Genomic DNA, 21129 nt, shown 5'->3' with positions numbered 1-21129 from the left:
CCCCAGCTCCCTCAGCCTCTCCTGGGGCTCCAGCCCCTTCCCCAGCTCCCTTCCCTGCCCTGGACACGCTCCAGCCCCTCGGTGTCCTTGCTGTCCTGAGGGGCCCAGAGCTGTCCCCAGCGCTGGACGTGTGGCCTCGGCAGTGCCAGCCACACGTGCTGCTCAGACCAGGCTGACTGCAGCAGAAATGCAGATTTTCAAGAGGGAATTTTTGCCAGACTCCAGGCTCCTGCCCAGAGCGATGACACATGGAAATCAGTGCCAGGAAGTGGGCACACAAGGGATCTTTTGTTCCTCTGCGAGAAAAGCAAGAATCACCCAGGGCATCAGCGGCTGCGCTGGCTCTCCATGTGAGCATGGCACAGCTTTCAGACTGTTCCCAGGAGGGCAAACACCTTCTGCAGCCCCCCCAACTCCACCGCACCTCTCCAGGACAGGACCCTGACCAGAGGAGGTGCCTGCACTGCCCTGCAGGCAATCCATGTCCCAAGGCACTCATTGCTTCCCACATGCGGCCACAACAGTCACTAAACGATCCATCCTTTCACCAGCCCAACACTCCAGAGCAGCACTTGGAGCAAAGCAACTCCATGCTGCTCACTTTGTTTAAAACAAGACTGTTTCAGTGAACTGAGTGTGTTTAGTCCCACACCGGGTATCTGCGGAGTTTCTAAAGAGCTGGTCACTGTAAAAAATTGGAGGATGTCACATGTGAATTTTAATCACTTACCTTTTTTGGGTGTTTTTTTTTTTAAGCAGTTTCACATGCAAATGCAGCAAAACCATCCTCTTTGTGTAAAGCTCACACTTAAAGGGGAGTTTTAATGCACACTGAATCCACTGAAGGTGTTCAGGTGCTTTATGAACTGTTTTGACTCAAAAAAGGGATCAGGCGTTGTTACATACCCTCTGTAGCCACCTTGTACAGCCCACCCAAGGCTTTTTTTTTTTTTTTTTTTTTTTTAAATTGGCATTTCCTGATGACAGGACAAAAGCCAACACAGGATGCCAGACAGTCACCCGTGAAGGTGCCTCCAGTCCCATCTCCTGGGCGCTGAGCTTGAGCCAGTGAGAAAGCACAGGAGCAGGTCATTAACACTGGTACCCACCAAGTGCCTTACACTCCACCCTGGCACCCTGTCTCTGCTTGGCCATGACACACTGGAAGCTCAGAGAAATAAAAATCTAATTACCTCCAATGTTTCTCATTTAATGGAGAGTCTTAAGTTTTCTGCCCTTGTCCTGGGTTAGTACAGTTTGGTTTTTTAGTTACAGAAGAATGTAGAATAATTCTCCAGGTCAGGACATGGGAATTGCTTTAGAAAGGACAGGGACCTATCAGAGGGTTAGTTGGAATATTGGCATCTGTTCTGACCACTGAAAATTGTTAGCTGCGACTTTGGGAAGTACCATATAAAACCCTGTGAATTTCCTGTAGGTGGGTCCTTTTCCTTCTTTCTTTGGCCAGAGAGAGACAGGTAACATCGAGCTGGGCCTGCTGGTCCCCCCTTTTGGGGGGAGCTGGCCTGAGGCCTGGCCGGATTCCATCGGCTCCCAGGTGAAGAGGGGGAAGGAGAGGTTGTTGTTTTGCAACAGCTGCTTTCTTCAGACTTCACTGGAGCAGAGGGGGATCTCTGCCGGGCCCTGATAAGAGCTATGGGCACCATTTGGGCCGAGGCCACCCCGATTTACACCAAGGGGGTGGGCTGAGAAGGCATTTATGATCCTGCCTGTTGTTTTTTGTGATTCCGGACTGCCCGGGTGCTCTGATCTCTGATGTTTCTGTCTAAGTTCTTCCTCCCTCACCAGCGCAGCCTGAACATCTAACACCACGAGCTACAGAGGGAGAAACAAAGACTCTGAGCAGATTTAACTCTTCCTTAGCAACGTGAAGCTTCCAGAGCTTAGCCCTTCTCTGAGAGAGTAAGAAAGGACAGAGTGAACATAAAGAACAACAGCATGAAGTCAGTAGCAAGAGTGAAAAGACTATTGGGACAGAGGGTTGAAGAGTTGGTTGTTCCATTCTTATTTGAGCCATGGAAATGAACTCTATATTTAGATCATTCCTTTAAATCGTGGGAAAAATATGCATTTGGGGAGATGATTGTTTTAATTTGTGTGTGGATTTGAGCAAAGGTGTTTGTGATGGACTAAGTAATATCCTATAAGGTGCTTGAACAGAGATAAAGATGAGAAGCCCCCTGCGCCAGTGAAGAAGTGAGAAGATATCTCTGTACCTTGAGATGAAAAATCCTTTGCTTTAGAGTTATTCATCTTTAAAAAGTGACACCCCAGTATGCAAAAGTCTAAGACCCACAAGCAGCTTGGGAAACTGCTCCTGGGAGGGTCACAAAGGCAGGTTTCTCCGGGCGGTTGTTTTTGTGACAGTTTAAAACCCACAAGAGAACTGTTCTAAGTTGTCAGTGGGATCCATGACTCCAAGAGATACTCTTCCCCTAAAGAATTGGTGAAAGACTATTGTCAGATAATGAAACTGAGTGAAAATTACAAGTTTTGTCTCTTTATGCTGTTTTGTAAGAAAACGAACAGTTTGTAAGGAGAGGGAAGAGTGTTTTTGACGTTTCATTCTGTTTTAGTTTTTTTCCAACTTTCTATTTTCTATGCTTTTAGTGTATAGTAATAAACCTATTTGTTAATTTTAAGGTTGAGCCTGCTTTGTTTTTCTCCTAGTCTCTCTCCCACAGAAAAAGTAAGTACTAAGACCAAAATTTAGTGAACATGAAACCACTACAGCCCTTTTCCCTTGCCATCCACTCAATCCCATTCAATCCTCTCCGCTGCGCTTTCCCTGTGTGCTCTGGGCCACTAACGGAGACAAAATATTCAAAACCCCACAAGACTGGCTGGATTGTTTTTCCTGCTCTCAGTCACCTTGCATGTTTGACCTTCTGAGATGGCAGGCTTGAGTTGTATTCCTGATCCATAAGGATGCATCAGACATAATCCAATTGTATAAATGCTGAACTGCAAAACAAGTGATATTTTTTGCACCAGTTTAGGTTTAACAAGCCATATCCAACCTCACCCCAAAGGACTAAAGCTGAGCTGCAGACATGAGGCATCCCACAGAGTCAGCATTTCAGCTGAAAAAAGGGCAAAAAGAAGTCCTTTTCAATGCCCTTTTTCCATCAGCCAGGAGCTACGCCATCCACAAACCCAGCTCGAGCAGCTCCACCTTTGAGCAGCGTGGAGGGAAAAACTCAGATCAAACTGCAGAGAACACAACACCCTCCCAGGAGCGCTCAGACTTAAACCTTGGCGTGCTACATTTTGAGGCACACGTGAAATAACCAGGTAGATTCCTATAATCCATGTCCCAATCTCCTCTCAGCCCTGTCTGAAACCCTCTTTTGTACCCAAGCCTGCAATTACCATAATAACAGCCCAAAACAGAGAGCACCAGAGGAGCGCTGAGCAGTGAGCACCTTGCTTAAGAGCTCTGAAGGTGGTTATTTTCCAGTCCCCTTGAAAACAGAGCAGTCTAAACCACCCAGAGACAGCAGTTACGAGTTGCTGTCAAAAGTAGCTTTATTCTGATAAGGAGGAAAGCAGAGACAAGCATTGTTGGCTAGAGCTGTTAGCTCACTGCCTGCAAAATTACTCAGGGATGTGGGAGATCAGTGAGTCTTCCCTAGCACAAACTTCAGCATATTTTAGATACTTTCCCTGGAAATCCCACAGGTCCTGTACACCTTTTGCTGGTCAGCAAAGCCCTGGTATCTTCTAAAAAGAACCATGCAGCTCTCTGCTCAGTCTGGAATCACGCAAGGAAAGCCTTCCTCTTTCTACAGGCAGCTCCACAAGTTCCTGAACTCTTCTCAAAGCAGTTTTGCCCAAAGCACAAGCACTTGCAGGAGTGAACTGCAGGCCGGGCTCAGTTTGGGTACAATCCATCTGATCTCTGGCCATGGCAGTGCTCCTCCAGATGCATTTCTCAATTGAACTCTGGCTCATTTTTACTAGAAATGTGTCCTAACCCACCACTAAAACCCCGACACGGCAGAAAGAAGGTTGTAACCCTTGGAAAACGGTTCACTGCTTACTCTTGCTATTAAAAGCCGTATAAAAATCTCAGCTAATCCACAAGCAAACATAAACACACTGTGTGAGTCTGACAACTGTAATAAAATGATCTCTGGTACAACAGTTTTCAGCTTCCTCTCCAATTCTCTTTTGGATCATAACTTATTTGATAAGAACAAAATCCTACATTTGTCCCCAGCAACAAAACAATCAAATAAATAAATAAAGTAAAACTCTCATCACATCCATCTGGTGAAGACACTGCTTTGAGGGATCCATAAATGCCTCCAAGTATCTGCCAGTCAACACCTAACCCAAAATCCCAATGTCTCCATAAAAGAGCAACTAACATTAGCTTCTGGATTTAGTTTGATTATCTCACCAAATTATCTGAAACGTGGCTTCCTCTAAGCTACTAAACATAACATTTGCAGAGCGGTTTGAATTTCTTCCAGGAGACTCATCCAAGAAGCAACAAGAGAGGGATCCCCCACTGAACCCCTGAGGACCACAGGGATCCCCATCAGCCCAGCAGTCTGGGCGCAATAACAGTCTGAAGTCATTAGGCAGAATTAATTAGAAACACCTGGCCTCCATCCACCACGCTCTCTTTCACGACTTTGCTTTCACTGAGTATTTCTGGAGCATTTAATGGCATCTTTGCCCACTTTTGACCCAAACCCCTGCGGCTGGGCCCCCACTGACCTGGCCATCTGCTTGTAGGCTTCCTCAGCCACGGCGAAGATGTGGGGGTCCATGTCCCCCATGTTCTGGCCGCTGTAGGCGTAGATGACATCCTGCTCGTAGATTGGCAGCTGCTCGTAGGGGTTGATGGCCACCAGCACGATACCTGAGGGCAGACAGACAGGCAGGTGCCTCACAAACCAAGCAGGGAGTTGGTATTGCAGGGTTTTCAAGCCTTGTGTTAGTTGCTTCAGTAAGGTTTTTGAAATACAGTGATTGAGAGCTAACAAAGAAAGGTGAGCAGTGAATGGGGAAGGGCTCTGAATTCTTATCTCAGCATCTCCCTCAACAGCAAGGCAGTAATCCCCAGTACAGCTACAAAGGAGATGCACAGAACTGATGAGAAGAGCAAAAAAATACAATAATCTCCATTGTGTGAAGACAGACTTTGCAGGAAGGGTGAGGAGAGATCAACACAGCCAGAGCCAGCACGACAGAAAAGCAATTCCTGTGCAACCAAAGCTCTGCTAGACCCAAACAAGCATCCTGGGTTTTCCCCTGGCTTGAGTTGCAAGCGAAAACTCCTAACAAAGAACGTACCCAAATCAAATTGAAATACATAAATCACAGGAAAGGAATGCCAGAGCCTGCTCTGAGGCTTTAATGTCTGCCTCCTCTCCAGCTCTGGGCACGCCGGAGGAGGCAGTGAGCTGGGAGCTAATGAGAGGCCAAGCCACACGTGGTGCTCCCCATGGGCTCCAGGGAGCTGCTCTGCACCCAGGTGCTGACAAAGCTCCACCTCTGAGGAGTTTCAGGTCAGGCAGGTCTCAGCTGTCCCTGCAAGGAGCTCCAGGAGCACCTGGCCGTGGGGCCAGCGCTGTGCTCCCAGCCCAGCCGGTTCATGGCTCGGGCACGCTCCAGCGACAGGAGCACAGGAACGCTCAGCTTGTAGCACACACCAGGAGTGTGACCTAGCCCGCCACAAAAGGCAAAGGTCAGTGACTGTCACTTCACCTGCCCCTGCAGGACATTGCCCCAGCTGCTCCACCTCCCCAAGCCTGCTCCTGCCTGCTTGCTTCCCCGTTCTGCTCAGGTCACCCGCCAGTGTTCCCTTACCAAAACCACGATGCAAACCACACTGAACGGCTCTCCTCCCTTCAGGCAAGCACCTCCCTGCTCTTCTCAAACACTTTATAACCAAGGCACGAGGAATGCTGCAGCCAGGCAGAGCTTTGCAACTAAGCCTACACAGCCCAGACGCCTGTATCTCCGTTAATGCTGCACTCGGAATGGTCATGAACCTTCACCAGAAGCTGCCTTCATGAAACCTCACTGGTTTTGGGTGAGAGCAGGTGGCTGAAGGCACATGTGCAGCTGCAAAAGGCTGACAAGCTATGCCAGTAATCCAACATCATTAAATGCTGAAAGTTAACACTGCTAAGAGCCACAGAGGTTACGTATTTCTAGGACACTGTTCTAGAAAGTCATCTCCTCCTGCCAAGCATTTCCTTCATAACCCCAAAGTGCAACACAGTCACAGCTGTACACACCAGTTTTAACAGCACCCAGGGAATGGCTCCCAGTGCCAGAGGGCAGGCACAGCTGGGATCTTGGGAAGGAATTGGTCGCTGGGAGGGTGTTGAGGCCCTGGCACAGGTTGCCCTGGGCAGCTGTGGTTGCCCTGGATCCCTGGCAGTGTCCCAGGCCAGGTTGGACAGGGCTTGGAGCAACCTGGGACAGTGGAAGGTGTCCCTGGACAGGGCAGAGGGTAGGAAGAAGATGATCCTTAAAACCCTTTCCAACCCAAACAAATCTGAGATTCCATGAATGGCCTTCTTTCCTTTCTTCTTGGTTTTTCAAGTTGTAACTTGTTGCTATCCATCTACAGGTAACTGCTGTCCCAAATAGCTTTGCCAAGACACCCTCCCCAAAAATCACAGACCCAAGCTCACACCTGCCCTCCTCCTGCTCTGAATTTGGAAGTTAGATGATTCCCAAAGCCATGAAGTAAAGGAAGGAAATTGCACTGCTGGAAGGTTTTTTTGTGTTTTGTTCTAGAGGAATACCTGCCGTGGACATTCCTCAGTCTGTCTGGCATGTTCCCTCTATTTTAAGTCCTACTTTTTCCTTGGGGGCTGCCAAGCACATGCAAGGCTGGCCTCAAACTCATCTGACAAGATGCTCCCACCAAGAGGAGGTGGACCATGAGCTCAGCAAGTTCACAGTGCACCGGCCCTCAAAAACCACCTCTGGTTTTACATCCTGTTGGCACACGCTCATGCCTCCCACCCACCCTAAACCCACCGCCCCCAGACTTCCCTCAAGCTGCAGCCTCTGCTTTATGGTCTCAAAGGGTTCCTCTGTGGCCCCACAACCTTTCAGGAGCTGAGCGTGTGGTCTGGATACTCACCACAGTAGGTATAGATGTGGTTGGACTCGAGGAACCTGACTTTGAGGTTGTGCAGGACGGCGGGCTCATGCAGGTAGCTCAGGGCTGTCAGGTCGTTCTGCCCTTCCAGGATGTCTGGATTGCGCAGGAAGGGCAGCTCATTCCCTTGGAGGTCGATGGGATATTCGTAGAGCTGAAGAGGCACACCAGGAAGGCAGCAACACAGAAAAACAACAACAGCTCCTTTAATGGCTTGTCACTTCTCCAGGCGTAGCTCCTGCTACTGTAAAAATACCTACACGCCCTGCTCTACATTAAATTAAAAGCTCCTTGATGATAAATGCTATAGGGGCTTGGGTGACAGACTGCCAACTCACCTCTCTGGTAATGGCTTTGAGCTCACCACCACACGGTCCTGGTGGACACTGAGGGTCCACAGGCACCAACGCAGCCACATCTGAGCCATCCTCAGGCCAGCCTTGGGACAAATAGCCTTCAGCCACCTCTGAGCAGTGACAGGCAGGGTACAGAAACACACAGCTTCATCTGATCTGAGCATCTTCCTGCTCTTGGAAAAGCAGCCTCAATCCAAACTAGACCATGTTCTTACCATTAGAGCGATTTCTCAGCTCGTTTTTAATTGAAGTTACTTTTCTACCTGAAACCTGACACCCCTTGAGGCAGAGAGGACTTGGAGGAGTGCAGAGCCCCTGCTGTGGAAGTGTTAGAGGAGCCAGCTTATGCTGCTGAAGCTGGCACGTGGGCAGCTTTATGCTATTTTTGACTCATCCCCAAATGACCAAGAGAGCCATCAACTAAAGAAAAACTGTGGGTTTTTTTCTTTACAGAGGAGGGGAAAAAATTGCCAGTGATGCTGCTTCCCACAGGGTGCCTCAGAAAGGAGGCTTGATGCTCAGCTCCCATCAGAAGGGAGGAATCCCAATTTGTTTTCCAAGCAAAACCACTGTCACTGCACTGGATCACTGCCCATGAAAGCAGTACAAGGAAAGCTGACCCAAGTGCATGAGGTCGGGCTCCCTCAGCATGTCTGACGACCTCAGGCTGGTTTTATCCTCCAATTCCACGTTGTCAATGCCAATTTTCAAGAGTTTGCACTCAGTCTCACATCTTAATGGCAAACACACCAGGGATGCCTTGTGGTATTTAAAAGTCAGCTCTTCATTCAGAGGAAGTACTCCTGCACACAGAGCAGAGCCAAAAACAAAAACCCACAAAGATTCACTTAAAGCACGAGGACAAAAGGAAGCACTGAACAGCTGGGTAAATGCGTGTTAGCTGTCAGGAACAAAAGGCTCTCTACGGCTTTGAATCCCCTGAAGACATGTGTGCTGGATATCTCCAACCTGATGCACACAAGTGCTGTTCCCCCTTGCTAGAGCTTTCCAACATGACATGGATCAAGGCAGGGCTTTGTACAGGAAAGCATCAAACAGGGCACTACCAGAGACCTTCGGTGTCTTGCACAACCCTAAAATGAGGTGTTCCCTGATTCACCATGACTATGACATGCTTATTAAGCTACAGCCTACAACACCTGGTAACCTTTTCACCTCCTTGTACTTTAATGTTGCTGATCCTGAACTCAGCTGTACAAAAAGATCAGACCTTGCATGACTCCTCCGCCCCTTTAGTTTGCAGGGAAATACCCAGATTAAAGAGGAAAAAATAAAAATTTCTGCCCAAGTACTAAAACGGCAAGAGATCTCAGCCAGGAAGGGAGGATGGGGGATGCAGCACTCAGCAGTAGGAGCAGGTACTTTGGCAGCCCGAGCACACGTGGAAGAAAGGAACTTCCAGCCCTGCCTCCAACAGCACAAGGACGTGGAGCTGCTGCAGCCAGCGCAGAGGAGGCCACGGAGATGCTGCCAGGGCTGGAGCCCCTCTGCTCTGGAGCCAGCCTGGCACAGCTGGGGTTGCTCAGCTGCACAAGAGAAGGCTCCAAGGAGAGCTCCGAGCCCCTGCCAGGGCCTGAAGGGGCTCCAGGAGAGCTGCAGAGGGACTGGGGACAAGGCACCCAGGGACAGCACTCAGGGAATGGCTCCCAGTGCCAGAGGGCAGGCACAGCTGGGATACTGGGAAGGAATTGGTGGCTGGGAGGGTGTTGAGGCCCTGGCACAGGGTGCCCAGAGCAGCTGGGGCTGCCCCTGGATCCCTGGCAGTGTCCAAGGCCAGGCTGGACAGGGCTTGGAGCAGCCTGGGATGGTGGAAGGTGTCCCTGCCTGTGGCAGGAGTGGAATGGGATGAACTTTAAGGTCCTCCCAACCCATTCCATGATAAAATGATGATTCTGTGCCTGGTGCTTCCAAGGGATTGCAGGGTGGCATGTGTGCATCTCCTCATCAAGATTTATCACTGTGGAAAGTAAAGAGGCATCAAGCATCCTCCATCCTTTATCCTCCCCAGAAAGCTGCCCCACCCTGGAAGGGCAAACTGGGCAGGACAACAGAAGCAGCTAAGGCTGAGCCAGGAAGACGCACCAGCACCAAGCACTGGGTGCAGATCCCAACATCAACAACATTCTCTGCAAACCTGGCATACTCACACACTGCCAACAAACAGCCTGAGCTGCTCTGGAAGAAAAACTGCTTTGATGAACTGCCTGATCAACCACAGCTCATTCCTGTTCTCCATCTTCCCGTTAAGGCAATGTGGTGAAAATGCTCCCCACAGTGTGGAAATGTCTGGCTCCGAGGGAATGGGAATTACTCGCCCTGCTCAAAACAGGTGGATTTGTAGTGGGTGGTCTCTACTAACTCATCTAGGCAACAGAGCAGATCACACTCCAGACAGCTCAGGAAACCCCACCTGCCCAATGAAGAAAGACGGCTTAGGTGAAACTGCATGAAAAATGTATCTATTCCTCCTGCTGCACCAGGCAGCTCACGGTGGGCAGAGAGCACAGCTGCTCCCTTCCCATAAACTGAATTTGCAGCTGATGCAAATGCCGTGGTTAACTTCACCTGCAATTCCCTGCTGTCACCCAACGTCCCACTCCACGAGGTTTTTGTGTGGAACGGAGAGCAGCTGCTCCTGCCCAGCCTCTGTCCTGCTCTGGGGATGATTAATTGTTGGCTGCACGTATGCTACAGCCCGGGCTGCTTGTGAATTTGGAACCAGCGCTTGCTAGAAAACATCTACATTTAAATGAATTTTTTGTCTTTATCTTTTAAAAGCTTTTCTTAGTTAAAAATAAATAGGGAAAAAAAGGGGTTTACGTAAGATTATACTCAAGCGAGAAAAACTAAGGCGTGGAGAGAGCTGTTGCACAGCAGTCACCTCTCAGTCGTGTGTGGGTTTTCCAGCAGTACCCAAGGCTGAGTAGATGCCACCAGCCGTGCTCTCCACAATTTGTTCGGCAGCAAAAAGCACAAACTGGCATTTCTGACATGCTGCTGCTATTAAAAAAAAATACATCCCGATATCAACGGAACATTACAAGTTTGCCAGGAGATGAAAAGAGATGATGGAGGTCAAGGGCTTTTCTCACAACCTACTGTAATGCAAGTGTCTAGGGAGCGAGGGAAAAGCTGGAAGTGTCAAGGCAATAAAACACATTTTAAACCACTTCACAGAAACTATGAGATGGCTCAGGCTTCTTCACACATTAATTTGAAGCTTTAAATTACTAAAAAGAATAAAGACTCTCAAAAGCTTACAGTTTCATCTTCAAGTTTCAGCTGGAGGCTTTTATCTCCCTCTTTGTAATCCTTGATGATTTCTGCTGATCTCCAAACTTCATCGGGGTCAGGAATCCAAACCCTAGTGTGCTGGAGAGGTGAAAAAGAAAAGAAAAAGTTTAAACACGACAAAACTTCAGGAAATTAAATGAGAAATAAATTAATTCTCCGTTAATACAGTCTCACACTCATTGCAAAGTCAATGCAACGAAACCATTTATTTTAGCAAATGAAAAAATAAATCCGGTTTTAGTTCTTGCAGTAAATTACAGACCAGAAGTCTAATTTTTCAGTCTAATTTTCTCCTGGAGAAGGTGTATACCGGCTTGTTACCAGTCTAACCAAGCAGAGTAAAGTCTCAAGGTAAACGTGGAATTTAATTTCTCAGGGTGAAAAAAAAAAACAACAGCCCTCCTGAAGGCTTTTATGAAATAACACAATTCACCCCCAGCAGACCCTACACCAAAGCGCATTTATTTTGCTCAAAAACGAGCCAGTTTGAGCAAAGAACAAACCCTGACCCAACCCCACAGCCAGGACAGAGGCAGGGAAATGACGATGCCAAACTCCTTCAGCTGGAGGTGAACACACCAACAGGCTCCAAGATCACGCTTAGATTTAAATGAATTAATGAATTAGGTTAAATTTAACCTTTTTTTGCATCTACAGAGTTAGGGCCAGCAAGCTGGGACTGCCAAGGCAGACCTGTGCAGCCCAGAACAAGTGCCCAGGGAGGATTTTGGCTGCTGGACTCATCCAGCCCACACAGCCAACAGGAACCCTTCAACAACCACTGATTTACTAGTCTTTTTGGGGCTTCTCTCCCCTCTGTTCCTCCTGTTGACCGAAATGACAGCTATATAATCTTTTCACTACTCAAAACACCAGGGGATGGGGGGAATTCCCGCAAATCCAAGTGGCAGCAGCACCAGAGCCCCAAAAGTGGTTTTCACACATTCGCTTGAAACCAAACCCCAGCACACAATGTCCAAGTAATATTTTGTAGCAAACGAGTTAACACAGCAGCAGTCACCACCTGACAGGCCGCTTTGCAGCTGAAAAGCAATAGATTTTTATACTTTATCACACGTAATTATTTTTAGAGCTGCTCAATAGCTACAGCAGCAGGAACCTTTAGATGTTAATGGAGCCACACAGTCATATTCCCAGAACAATAGTTTTACCAGGGAGTAGGGGAAAAAGATGTGAAAAGTCGAATTTTCTCAGCACAGCATCTCCAGCACCTCATGAGCTTTCAGTGCTCTCCCTGCCATGAGGAAAGGGAGGCTGCAGTGGGGATGGATTCATCCATGGATTCATCCATGGATTCATCCAGTGCCAGCTCCCTGCTGGCAGAAAGTGATACTCAGGCATGCTCTGGAAGTGCCCGAAATAGCCAAGGATCAGGATGTACCCAGCTAGAAAAGCTTCAAACACAAGGTGTTGTTGGTCTTGGCAACCTTGCAAATTTTCCACCTGCACACGGGGCTGGGCTGAGCCCTGGGCCTGCCTGGACAGGCAGGGACACACTGACCCCAGAGCCACCTGAAATGGGGTGGGTACAGCTCCAGCAGCAGCAAGAGGTCCCATGGGCCACCCTCAGCAACTCATCGCCAGCCACGGCCAGGAGCCACCCCGGTGCGACAGGAGGCTCTGAGGGTGACAGCTCCCAGCACCCGCTGCCCACAGCCCGTGGTGGGAGGCTCCATGTGGAGCCTAAGCTTCTCTGCTCAAAAAAAAAGCCCAACAAAAAGCATTTTTTTAAAAAAGCTTATTTTACTGCTCCACGAGCCCTGCCCGGGCTTCCTGAGAGCTTCAACAGCCTCTCCATCATCTGGAGGAGCTTATTATAACGGAAAGGGCACACAGGCCCATCTCAAAGCACTGGGAATGAAGGATTAACTTTGACTTTGGGCTCAGGAGACACAACCCTGGGCAAACCACTCAACCTCCAGACAATCCAGGGCTTCCATACATTTTCTCTTATTTTTCTCAAGAAAAAGATTCCTTTTTCCGGGCCTTTAACCGCTTCTCCCTGACCACAACACTACAGAGTTTAATAAATAAATAAATAAATAAATAAATAAAATTAAAGTAATAACAACAACAACAACAGAACTGATTTTGTGTGCACACACACGCGTGCAAGAGGCCAGCAGGACAGACTGCACCAAGAAGGACGGACATGTTTGCAAGGCCTCAGGAGAGGGTGACAGCTCCCAGCAATCCATTGTCCACAGCCTGTGGAGGGATGGTACTATGTCCCAACACCACCCTGACCACGACACTACTGAGTTTTAATAATAATTATAATAATAACAACAACAGAACTGGTTTTGTGTGCACACACACGTGCAAGAGGCCAGCAGGACAGATGGCACCAAGCAGGACGGACATGTTTGCAAGGCCCCAGGAGAGGGTGACAGTTCCCAGCACCCGTTGTCCACAGACCGTGGAGGGAGACTCCATGTCCCACCACCACCCTGACCACAACACTACTGAGTTTTAATAATAATTACAATAATAACAACAACAACAACAGAACTAATTTTGTGTGCACACACACATGTGCAAGAGGCCAGCAGGACAGACTGCACCAAGAAGGACGGACATGTTTGCAAGGCCCCAGGAGAGGGTGACAGCTCCCAGCACCTGCTGCCCACAGCATGTGGAGGGAGGTAACATGTCCCACCACCACCCTGACCACGACACTACCGAGTTTGAATAATAATAATAATAATAACAGAACTGATTTTGTGTGCACACACACACATGCAAGAGGCCAGCAGGACAGACTGCACCAAGCAGAACGGACATGTTTGCAAGGCCCCAGGAGAGGGTGACAGCTCCCAGCACGCGTTGTCCACAGCCTGTGGAGGGAGGCTCCGTGTCCCACCACCACCCTGACCACAACACTACAGAGTTTTAATAATAATTATAAGAACAACAACAACGGAACTGATTTTGTGTGCACACACACACGTGCAAGAGGCCAGCAGGACAGACAGCACCAAGCAGGATGGACGTGTCTGCAAGGCCCCAGGAGGCCTGGCTGGCAGATCCCAGGAGTGATCCAGCACTCCCCACACGGAGTGCTCCCTGTCCCGCTGCAGAGCCCGGGGCTGTGAGCACAGGCTGCTGTGAATGCACCTCCCCAAGCATCTCTAATGCTGTCCTCTCATGCGTGCACACACACACATCCAAGGAGGGAGAGCACCATTCATCCTGCTGTGCTTCTCCACCACCCTCCCCTCCCTGCTGCGCTAGGCCCTCCCTGCAGGGCAGGCTGCTACACAAACCCCCATCCAAGCCCTCCCTCTCACCCATAAATCGCAGATATGTCAAGCACACTGCGCTGGAATAGAAGCACTTTGTCACTGGTACATCTTTACAAGGCCAGCTTTAATTAGAAGCCGAGGAGGCCTGGGGGCAGCCCTCAGTGGGATCGCGCTGGGCTCCCCACCCTCACCTCCTCTGCATTCCCCTCTCCGACTTCCGCAACCTTCTCCCCCTAAAAGCAGCCTCACACCCCGTCTTTTTGACAAATGAACAAATGAACCCACACGGGTGAGAGCCACAGTGCCCCCAAAACCAGGCCGCTGGCAGGTGCCCACCCCAGGCATGGGGAGAGCATCCCTGTGAGCTGCTGCTTCCACACTCACAATTCCAGCATCATTTTACTGCTCCACGAGCCCTGCCCGGGCTTCCTGAGAGCTTCAACAGCCTCTCCATCTTCTGAAGAAGCTTGTTATAACGGAAAGGGCACACAGGCCCATCCCAAAGCACTGGGAATGAAGGATTAACTTGACTTTGGGCTCAGGAGACACAACCCTGGGCAAACCGCTCAACCTCTAGACAGTCCAGGGTTTCCATACATTTTCTCTTATTTTTTCCAAGAAAAAGATTCTTTCAGTCCTTGAGGATGCCTTTAAACAATATGCTAAACTAGAAATAGCTCTGCATGCTCGGCCTCTAAAAAAGAAAATTAAAAAAAAAAAAAATCTAGTTTACTTTGTGATTTTTTTTTTTTTTAACCAGATCCTCAGTAAAACTCAAGCCATTCAGTGTCCTCACAGCCTCTTGCATTATTCCACCCAGCTTAAGCAGAAGCTTAATAAATTCAATCCCCACCTCCTGATTTGATTTAGATTTTAGCAGGCTGCCACTGTGGATGCAGATTAAAACCAACATTAAATCAGAAGAGTCAGGTTCTCTTTCACTGTTTCAAAGCCCTCAGCGCTGGCCAAAGGCACTCCCAGCAAGCTCTGGGCAATGCGCTCCATCTCAGCGACAAGAGATGCAGGTCTGCAGGCAAGGACTTACAACTCCATGGACAGAGCATCATTTTTGTTACATTAAGAAAATTGTATAATCTTCCATTAAGTAAAAAATATTAAAAACTAGCGATCTCAGCTTCGTCTGGGCCGTTTGGCGGTTGCAAGTCTTCATGGCAAGCTGGACATCAGCAATTCCATCTTTATTATTACTGTGTTTTAATCCCCTGAGTTATTTCAGGAATGTCAATACTCACAGCTGACCAGGGGAAGTTTTCATTGCTCCTGGGTCAAGGGCATTTTTCCAGGGGCATCCTTCCAACAAACTGCAGACGGAGGGAGGGCACAGCAGAAAACCCACAATACTGGCAATAAAATAGCAACAACCACCCCACCATCAGGAATTCAGTAACAGGGTTGAAAACGCAGTATGTCATGACAAAGGTTCTTTCACACAGGTGAAGAAAATCCTATGAAAGGACTTCAGTTGAAAACAGAAGCAGTGATCTTTTTAAAAAAGCAAAGGTGAAAGCACAAATGTTAAGTAGAACAAGGTGGAAATTGGGACAAATCTCTATATTTTTCTCTGTAAAGCAAGCACACTTCTTCTTTTCTCCCTTTGCAGTGGGCTTGTTGCTGACCTCACTGCATATTGTTCAATGTCCAGTATTGCTGGATGCTTTTGAAGAGGACAGATGTTGGAGTCTAGGGCATTCCTTTGGCTGCCCTGGAGGGTCAGAGACCTGGGCAGGGGGGTCTGGGACCCTGGCACACAGCCCAGAGGGACACTGGCTTTGACCCCAGTCCATGGGAAAGGCTTCCTGCACTGCGGGATGGATTGCAGGCCACAAGAGTGTGAAAGATTGGAGTTTAGCTCATCACAGGGTGAGAAAACAGTAGGTTTGGGTTTTTAGTATGGAAGTGGAAGGGAGCAAGATGGAGGATTTGGGGCGTTGTCTCCTGCTTCTTCTTTCTTCTCCCCTCACTCCATTTCCTGCAGTGGCGGTGGCACAAAGTAATTTAAGGAGATTGGGTCAGAGCAGGGATGACCTGCTTAGTGTAAGTGATAGGTGTTGGCAAATAATGATAAATAAAGAACAGGTAACAATTAGGATAAAAGATGGAGACAGCCCAGTGCGGGGGGAGTCATCAGATGCCCAAGCAGCTGCACAGACCTTAGCTGGGCACAGAAAGAATTGTAAGATAAGAAACAACAAACAAAGCGCGCAACCTTGAGAAATCAGAACCTGAAGACTCCATCTCTTTGTTGTGTCCGGCTCAGGGCTTTGCAGAAGGCAAAAAGACTCTAAAACCACCTGAATCTCAGAAGAGAAACCGAGAGACAAAAAATACACATAAAAGGAAAAACAGGACAAATGTCAGCCCTGGCTTCCCCAGAATATTTATATTTACATACACAGCATGTGAATGGTTAAGCAGCTTACACTCAGGCCAATAACCACCTTCCAGCTCACACTCACAAGCTATCTACTACTAAAACTGAAGTTTTCCCAAAGTGTGCCCTTCTCAAGTAAGAGGAAAGCACAACCTGTACTTGGAATTAAAAGTGGCCATATCACACACTCTGCGTATTGTTTCTCTGATCCTGATTTTCCTTTTTAACCTAGCATCAAAGATCACTCCCCACCATCCCTAAATTAAGGGATAATTTAAAGAGGCTCTTGCAGAAATAATTTTTTTTAAAAAAAAAAAAAAACTCACTTTAAAAAAACACAGACAAACCACAGGAAAAAAAAACTTTACTTGCAGCCCCTGTCAGGATGCCCACAGCTTCTCTGAGGCCTCTGCGCAAAATCAAACAAACTTCATTAATTTTCATTAATACAGACTTGGGCCGAGCTGGGGTGGCCAGCAGAGGTGGTTTGGCCCGTGCATTGCCACTGTGCCCAAAGCAGCAGGGTCCCACATCGCCCAGGAATCACAGGTGGTTATTGAAGGAGTCACTCTGCCGTGGTAAATGTGTTTGTAAACCTGCGGGCACTGGGAAGAGCCACTGGATGCGTGCTGGCAGGAGGGGGACACAGAAAGGGACCATCTCTGTGGCTCTCCTGGGTGCCCTGCAGCCTTAAAGTTCCCTTCTGCCCCACTTGGCAGTGACTCAGGAGAAAAATCTGCTTTGCCCGTGACGCAGCAAGGCACGGGTGAGGTGCTCTGAGAGCTGGGCAAAATATCTCCATTAAGGGACTTGTGGATCATTACCTTTTATTATTATTATTTACAATAAAGAACATCGAGGCAGATGGCAAAGCGTAATCCTCCCTTTCCCATCCTCTGAATGAGATTTTCATCCCAGCAGCAATTCCTCCCCTGCCTGGCAGACAAGCGAAGCTGATATTTAGGTCAGGGCTCCCCGAGCTGCGCCGCGACTCCGGGACCTGCTGACCCCCATGTCTCACCCTGGTCTGGCTTCTCTGCCTGCTGCTGGGTACCACCAGCTGGCAAACCCTCAGAGGGGACAGGAGGGGGTGGCGGAGGGTGTCTCTGCTTGCTACAGGGCGGGCAGGGATGTCCCAGAGTTGCTCATCTCTCCCCTGCCCAGTGCCAGGAAACACAAATCCACCATCTCCAGCACGAGCCCAGAGGGTATCCTCTCAAAATGGGGACCTCTACCAGCAAAAGCCCAACTTCCTCCTCGCCCTAAATCCCCACAAACATCGAAAGGACTGGCAAATCATCATTTCAGCTCTGAGTGGGGAACACACACTACGACAGCATCATGCGCTAGGGATAGGGGAACAAGTAATAGTGTTTTACTTCTTAAAAAGCACAAAAAACATCATTCTGAGCTACAGAACACAGGTGCTAGCCTGCTGAGGGTGTTAAATGTAAAGGGAAAGACCGTGGCATGCTGCAGGAGCATCTCTAATTCCTCAACATGAGAACGAGCAAACTGAGTGTTTCCCAGGGCTGATAAAAATGTACTAAACCAAACAGCAGAGCCAAGGAAGATGGGCATTATCTAGACCATCCCTCATGTTCCCTATCATCCTCGGGCTAGTGGAGATGGACCCTGGACAAACACAAACGCACACCCAGACACTGCCTCCTTTAAAGCAGGGCTCTTAAATTTTGGGGAGCACCTCTCCATCCCCGAACACTGCAGGGGCCCCTGAGTTTGAGCAAACCATGTGCTTCACCGGTGCCTTCAAGGCACGGAGATATTCTCCTCTCCCCCTGAAGAGCTGTCACACTGATGGATGGCTCCAAGTCTCCCACCAGCACTAAATCTGCTCTATCCCTCCTTGCGGAATTTTACTCCCCTGCCCAAATTAACTCTGATGATGATTTGCATGAAGTGTCACAGCAGCTGAGCAGTGCTTGGACAAGCAGCATCTGCAGCATTTATCCACTGGCTCATTAGAAGCATTTCTAACGAAGGGGCATGCAAAAGGCTCCAGGTCATCATTGCACCAACCTCAAGCCACCAAAGCCGGACGGAAAACAGGCACTGAGCACAGGGAGGCTGTAGCCGAGCCATGACACCAGGACAGAAACACTGAGGCCCTTGCAGGCTTTACTTTAATTAACTGTGATTTTCAGGATGATTTCCAAGACTAATCTATAGTCTTACATGTAACTAACAGCCAACCCGTGTATCCCCAACATCTCCCCCGCCACTTCTTCTGTGGCATCTCTGCGGCGTCACTCGTTACTGCAGGTTTAATTAAGAGTGACAAGTTCAGCGTCAGGGTCTTGAGTGCACACACAGGCCTGCTCTCACTGCAAAATTCCTCTTCCAGTAAGTCATCAGATGCTGGAAAAGTAGGTAAAGCCCCAGGTGCTTTGGGACAATGCAAATAAACAATTTGGTCTTAATTTGGCAGTCATTCCCTCGTGGGCTGCGACACCATGATTTCCTCTGGGCAGCGCAGCAACTTCTATTTTCACTTTGCTTCCCTCCCCTTTAAAAAGCAACGAAACCAAAAGCGAGGCCAGCAAGCCTCCACCCACAGGGGATGCGCACTGTCACCTGCACCTCCCTGACAAACACCTCAGAGCAGCCCGAAATGTTCCAGGGGAGAGCTGGGCCAGGTGAATTGGAGCTGGCAGCACTCGGGGTCTCTCTGCAGCTCTCTCCTGAGCACAGGAGCCCTTTGCCCTGGGAGGCTCTGAAGCAGCACTGCCAAGGCTGGGATGAAACACGACGTGCACGGCAGGGCTCTTCCCTCCGCAGGGCTAAGCCTGGAGTCAAAGCTACAAGGCAGAATTAACCAAACGCTGCAAAGCCCCTCAAAACGTAGTGTCCACCAGGACCAGAGCAGCACCAAGAGATGGCAGCACCCAGAGTGCTGCTGCGAGTCCCCTCCCCAGCTCCTCATCAAGCAGGGGATCACTGCCCCACTTGTGAAAAAAAAGCACTGAGTTCCTCTGCTGTCAGGCCTGGCTCAGCCCTGCACAGGCTCCCCATCTGCTCTGCAAGATGCTCACCACCACTGTCCTTCCCCTGCCAGGAACAGGGACACTCTGTAAGCCCCCAAAAACCGCTGCAGAGTCCTGGGGAAGGACAAAAATCTGCTGACAAAGCCTACACAGGAAACTTGACTTCGCCTGCAGACCTCCCTGGAAGAGCTGCGGGCATCAGCATCCTGGAGCAGGGAGCTCAGCACCCTTACCCAAGCACCTCGCCTGGCCCCAGCACCCATGGGTGCTCACAGCCACACCGCCCAACCAAATCAGCTCCTCTGGGACTCCTCACCTCTCCTTGTAAGCGATTGATTTAAAAATTCCCACACTGCACAGGATCACAAAAAAAATCCTTGACCCGGAATGAGCCTTTCACACACAGCTCAGCCAGGAAGACTTTTTTTTTTTTTTTTTTTTTAAATTAAAGTAAGAGTTGTCGGGGTTTTACAGACTCGGGTTTTGCCTTTTTTAACTAAAAACTCCAGGCAGGGGCCAAGTGTCCCCATGGCATGACTTTCACCAAACAGCCTGTCATACTGCAAGAGTGAAATCCTTCCAGGCTACTTTCTGCAAATCCCTCTTGATTGGCATTAATTACCCTTCTCTCCTGTAATTCTCAATTAATCAAAACCTTTAGCAGCGCTGTGATGTAACCTTGCCTTCATTGTCCTCTTTTCCACCCGAAACCCATGTGAGCTCACCACTCCTTGGTGAGGGTAAGCTGGATCCAAAACATGCTCAACATACAGCATTTATAGCTGATTGGTAATGCATAGTTTAAAAAGCCTTTGGGTTTAATTAAATAGTCAAAAATAGCCCTTCACCCTGGGTTTTCAGAGTCCTCTATCTGTAACACAGATGCTTTAGGGAAATTCACAAGAACGTTCACTTCCCAGGGCGGTGAGCACCCCGTGTTACATCATTTTAGATGAAAACGGTCCTGGGAGGAGCCTGGCTCTGTGGTGCAGGGATGCAGCCAGGGGACAGCAGGGCTTTCAACTGGAAATGTTTAAAGCAGTGGCTGCTCCTTGGCTGTAACTGCGGTGACACACGGGTGGCATTCAGGGTGTCACCAGCACCTCCCAAAATCCAGAGCACCGTGGCACGTCCCCCACCACTCCAGAGCTCAGCCATCCTCCCCACTGGGCACCACGGTACCCAAACAGCATCAAAATCCACCTTTAATTGCAGTGTAACCCTTCCGCCAGACTGCACTGTTAACTTGATTCAGAAGAAGTAATTGGATTAATCAACCTGCACAGTAACCCCTCACATCTCCAGAATTTGTGTATTAAAACCCCTCTTGGAGCATCACTGGGGCATAGTTAACTCAAAGGGGTTTGAGTTAAAGTTACAGGACATCTTTCAGCATTTTCCAGCAAGAGGGTTATGCTGGAAAGACCCCCAGGGCCACCTCCGCATCCTTCTTCACTGCCAAGCCACTGAAGGAAAACAAATTGATCACCGGGGATTTAAATGAACAACGCTTTACTAGAGGTAATTAAAACATTCCAGCAATAAGGTCTGTTAGCAAGGAGACATTAGACACCTGGAGAACGGCAGCAGCGATCAAGACACAAAGCTGGAATAAACATGTTCAATTAAAGTAAGTGAA

The 21129-nt window shown here is 48.9% G+C and overlaps 1 protein-coding gene across 3 annotated transcripts in view; it reads right to left on the bottom strand.

Moving 5' to 3' along the window:
• Window positions 1-21129, bottom strand: part of MYO5B (myosin VB) — a 153149-nt gene that overhangs the window by 112489 nt on the left and 19531 nt on the right. For all 3 annotated transcript variants that reach the window (XM_040090695.2, XM_040090694.2, XM_040090696.2), the window contains exons 2-4: window positions 10795-10905; window positions 7139-7310; window positions 4750-4894 (exon numbers count right to left, since the gene is read on the bottom strand). In XM_040090695.2, coding sequence (XP_039946629.1) covers window positions 4750-4894; window positions 7139-7310; window positions 10795-10905 — 428 coding nt within the window. The remainder of the gene's footprint in view (window positions 1-4749; window positions 4895-7138; window positions 7311-10794; window positions 10906-21129) is intronic.

Source organism: Hirundo rustica, chromosome Z (assembly GCF_015227805.2).
Source record: "Hirundo rustica isolate bHirRus1 chromosome Z, bHirRus1.pri.v3, whole genome shotgun sequence".
NCBI lineage: Eukaryota > Metazoa > Chordata > Aves > Passeriformes > Hirundinidae > Hirundo > Hirundo rustica.
The sequence above is the reverse complement of the archived record's forward strand: the minus strand, read 5'-3'. Positions and strand labels throughout refer to the sequence as shown.